Source organism: Cariama cristata, unplaced genomic scaffold, assembly GCF_000690535.1.
Source record: "Cariama cristata isolate BGI_N322 unplaced genomic scaffold, ASM69053v1 scaffold21988, whole genome shotgun sequence".
Lineage (NCBI taxonomy): Eukaryota > Metazoa > Chordata > Aves > Cariamiformes > Cariamidae > Cariama > Cariama cristata.
Window position 1 is genome coordinate 550 of NW_009631938.1, and position 4,502 is coordinate 5,051.

Sequence of the window (4,502 nt, forward strand, 5' to 3'; positions counted from 1 at the left end):
TTCGCAATTGCCAACACCAGCATAGGCAAACCCTCCTGCTGCATCAGCAGCCTGGATCCCCATGAGTACCACACGATCATCAGCTTTGCTTCCCCATGCTCACCCCTTGCTGCTGACCCGGCGTGCATGGGTGTGCCGCAGAATCCCTGCAAGCCCATCTCCTCCTCCACCTCGAATACGGCACACCACACCATCACCACGCACCCTCAGCTCATGGAGGACATCAACTACAAGACCAATCCGCACGTCAAGCCACCCTATTCCTACGCCACCCTCATCTGCATGGCGATGGAAGCCAGCGGCAAGCCCAAAATCACCCTCTCTGCCATCTACAAGTGGATTACTGACAACTTCTGCTACTTCCGACATGCTGATCCCACTTGGCAGGTAGGAGATTTGGAGACCTCTTGCCTTGTCCCCTCTCCCTGGAAGGCTGGGGAGGGCTTTGCACAGGCTCCGCCATGCAAGGCAAGGTCCCACTGGGATGCTGAATCCCACTGGCACTGGCAGCCCGTGGAGAAGGGCTGTAATGGGAAAGAGCTTGGGTGTGCAGAAATGCCATGGCCATGAGGGCAATGGAAGGAAGGACCTGTTATGGGGGAGAGCCCAGGGCCATTTTGGGAGCAGGGAGGTACCTGTTGGGCTGCTGGTCCCTGAGGCTCCTCTTGGCTCCAGAGTGAAAGCGTCTCTATCCCCAACTCCACCTTTCTGGAGCTCTCGCGGAGTCCTGAGTCCCTCGGAGCTGAGCACACACAAAGTCACCAGGTCAAGTATCTCTGGGCGCTGAGGACCAGGCGTAGGAGAGGGATGGAGAGGACTCCGAGGGAAATGCTGCTTGTTGGACAAATCCCTTGCTAGGAAGGTTCAGACCAGAAATGCTGCTTCTTTCCAAGCAGGGCAGAGGGCAAATCTCCTGTCCCCTCAGACAGGTGAAGGAGGCTCCATTTCTGTGATGAGCTGGAGAGGCCCTAGAGGGAAGCCCAAGAGAGGTTAAATAGGGCTGCTGTCCCCAGCTAGCAGGAGTGTGTCCCTGGCGGGTAGGGGACAGCCCCCAGGCTCACCAGCTTTTGGGGACAGCCCAAAACGCAGGGGCTTTTCCCAGCCATCTTGGCTCGCTGCCCTCCTGCATCACACGAGGGGACCTCTGGCACGTGCGGAGGGAGCTGGGTGGCTTGTCCCTCCACTCGGGTTATTCCCAGCCCAAATCCGCAGTGTGCCAACGAGCCCGGCAGCAGTGCTCACCCAGGCAGGGCTCGGCAAAACCGCTGCAAACCCCCTGACCAGGTGTTGCCCACCTTCTCCCCAGGCAGGTGGGTCTCCAGCGGGTCTTGAGGCACATCACGAGGGAGGGAACACCCCAGTCCCTTTCCAAAGCCACCTGAGTCCCCCAGCCTCCCCTGTGCTGGGGGGACCTATGGGAGTGATTTGGGAGGAGGACCCGTGTGCCAGCGTGTTGACTTTCTCCTGCAAAGTCACGGCTGGATAATCACCACATTTTTAATTAAATGTGTTTATTAAAAAAAGAAAGAAGGTTTTCAATCCCTCTCCACAGAGATGCAGGGGGTTCACGGAATTGTTGCAGGCAGGAATGATAAATATGTTAACTGGCTGGGTAATAACGGAGGGCAGCCCAGGCTGAATGAAGTTTGGGCTGGGGAGGGGAAATGGGGAGAAGAGAATTCAGCTTGCAAGTCTCTGACTCTTGTAAAATTTCGTCAAACTGTAAATTTGGAGTTACCACAGCCTGGATTGTTTGCAGGGATATCTGTGTTCCTGCTGCTTCTTTTTCCGTTTTTTTTTTCCCTTTCTTTTTCTGTTTTTTTTTTTTTTTCCTTTCTTTTTCTGTGTTTTTTTTTTTTTTCTTTCTTTCTTTTCGAGGCTGTGTTCTCACCCCCTATCCCAATTCCCGTATGTCAAGACAGCCTGGAAAGGTCATGCCACCCATACTCTGGGGGGAGATGGATATATTCCTGTGGGAGCTGAGTGCTTTGGAGAGAAGCCAACACACCCAAGGAGCTTCAGCCTAGAGGAGGGTTTTGTGTTGTGTGTGTATGTGTGTGTGTGTGTTTTTCAACAGCTCTAAGCATTCAAGCCTTGTTTTTCGTATTTGGCACTACGGATTATGGATGAATAAGCATAAAGATATCCAGGCAACATTAAAAAAACCCCAACCCTCTACCATATCCAATCTCTTAATACAGTCTTGGCTTTGTGGAGTCCAACGCTGGGTTATTTACCCAATAACTGAGTTTCCTTTCTGATTATTCACATCACTCCAGGCACATTCAGGGTTTCAGAACAGCTCGACAGGAGCAGAAACTCCTCTTTTTTTTCTTTTTTTTTTTTTCCACCCCTTCCCCTCCCCAGCTTATTTGAGCAGTGGCTGATGAAGATGCAGTGACTTCACACCGAGCTTCCCCAGGCCAGGAGGCACCTCTGGGGATACACAGGGCTGCAATGGAACAGCCCACGTGTCCCTCTGGTTTTGCCCACCTGGTTTGTGTCAGCCTGGCTGCAGGGAGGCATGATGCCTATTTTTTTGCCAAATATTTTCCTCTCAACACTAGCAATAGACCCAGATGAACTGGGGGATGCAAAGAGGGCCCCGATGATGCTGTCCCCCATGGTGCTGCTACGTATTGCCACTTGTAACGGAGCCGTGGCTACATCAGTGTAAAGACCCTCCTCTTCCTCCTTAGCCGCAAAGGAGGACCTGAGCTCCTCCTGTTTAGCTCCATGCCTAGAGCAAGTCTGGCTGGTTTCTCCCAGTGCTCTGCATGGTCCAAGGTTCCACGGTCCCAATTTACAGCCAAGGAGAGTTGCACAAAAGCTTCCCGTTGGTTGGCAAGTCCTGCTTGAACCTCTTGGCTCCTGCCACTTCTGGCTGGATTAGACACGAGGCAAGAAAACTCTGCTGGTGACTTGGGGCAGGGGAGTTTCTGCTGGGCATGTAGCCTGGGATGTCTTGACGTTGCTGCTTCTGCCTTCTTTTTCCCAAAGGTCCTTGCTGAAAATGTCCTTTTCCACCAGCCTCCCCATGCAGGTAGGTGCTGCAGCATCAGACAAGCGTTCAACCTTGTTGTTTTTTTCTCTTTTGTGTCTAGAACTCCATCCGGCACAACCTCTCCTTGAATAAGTGCTTCATCAAGGTGCCCCGGGAGAAGGGCGAGCCAGGGAAAGGCGGGTTTTGGAAGCTTGATCCCCAGTACGCTGACCGGCTCAAGAACGGTACCTTCAAAAAGCGGAGAGTATCCCCAGCGCAGATCCACCCAGCCTTCACCAAAACAGCCCATCAAGAACAACAGCATGTCATCAGCCCGGCCGTTTCAGCTTGCACCTCCAACAGCATCCTCAGTGTCAACATGGAGTCGCAGCAGCTGCTGAAAGAGTTTGAAGAAGCTGTGGGCAACCAGAATTGGAATCCAGAGGATGTCAAAGCAGGGAAGAAGCGCAAGCAGTCCTTGCCCAAGCAAACGGCCAAGGTGGCTCGGCTTTCCAACTCCGCCTCGCTGACCCAGGAAGAGCAGACTGAGCTGGGATCGCTGAAAGGTGACTTTGACTGGCAAGCCATCTTCAACACCAGCCTGAATGGAGACTGCCTCGCTTTTGAGAACCTGGACACCATACCTCCCATCAACCCCGTAACACACGACCTGGACTTGATGGTACACGGGCAGCACACTGACTGTCCCGAGGGGCAGGAGCTGGTCCTCACTGAATCCAACCAGAACAACTTGGACTTTGATGAAACTTTCATCGCCACTTCTGTCCTGCAGCATCCCTGGGACGAAGACACAAGTGATTTCCTCTCCAACTGTGTCAACATAGACCAGGTGTTTGAATTCAGCGATCCCATTGAGCCAGCAGATGAGAACAACTTGACCAGTCTGGCCTCCCTCTTATAAGAGGGCCTGTCAGCATTCAAAGCACACACAGACTTTAGTAGGATGCTCCTCCCATGCTACTGGGACTTAGAAAGGACCAGATTTTCCAGAGACAGAGACATCACAGAAACACTGGAGGGAGAAAAAAACACCACTGCAGGAACTGCTTGATATATCTTTAAAGGACACATCAGAAGTCTCTGGTCTCTGAGTTTTCTCAGAAGAAATATAATACTACTTATTTTTCTACTTTTAAAGGAAGAAATGTGAATTAACATATTATTTTTTTTTCCTATGGAAATGGACATTGCTTATGTTCCTTCAGGGTTAAAGGAGAGCACCTGCTAAATCCTATCCAGGACATGAGATTCCTGGTAGATTAGGACTTGATAGTTTGTTATTAATTTCCTCACCTCTTTGTCCCTCTGTTTCTCTCTCTCTTTCCTTTTTCTGTCTAAGGTAGCTGGTAAGTATAGTGTGATAATTAGCTGGTAAGAAACTAGAAGTCCCTTCTGGATTCTCTGAGTTCAACCTCCCTCCTGATTTGTGCCTAGGAAGAAGAAAATGTATATAAATTCTATTAAGTCTGCCTCTTTAGATGTTTTTATATTATTATAT

General features: G+C 50.9%; 1 protein-coding gene across 1 annotated transcript in view; it reads left to right on the forward strand.

The window, feature by feature from the left end:
- FOXJ1 (forkhead box J1) overlaps positions 1-3,905 on the forward strand; it is a gene marked incomplete at its 5' end in the record, with an annotated part of 4,134 nt that extends 229 nt beyond the window's left edge. The window contains 2 exons of the mRNA XM_009706170.1: positions 21-387; positions 3,105-3,905. Coding sequence (XP_009704472.1) covers positions 21-387; positions 3,105-3,905 — 1,168 coding nt within the window. The remainder of the gene's footprint in view (positions 1-20; positions 388-3,104) is intronic.
- Positions 3,906-4,502: the final 597 nt, after the last annotated feature.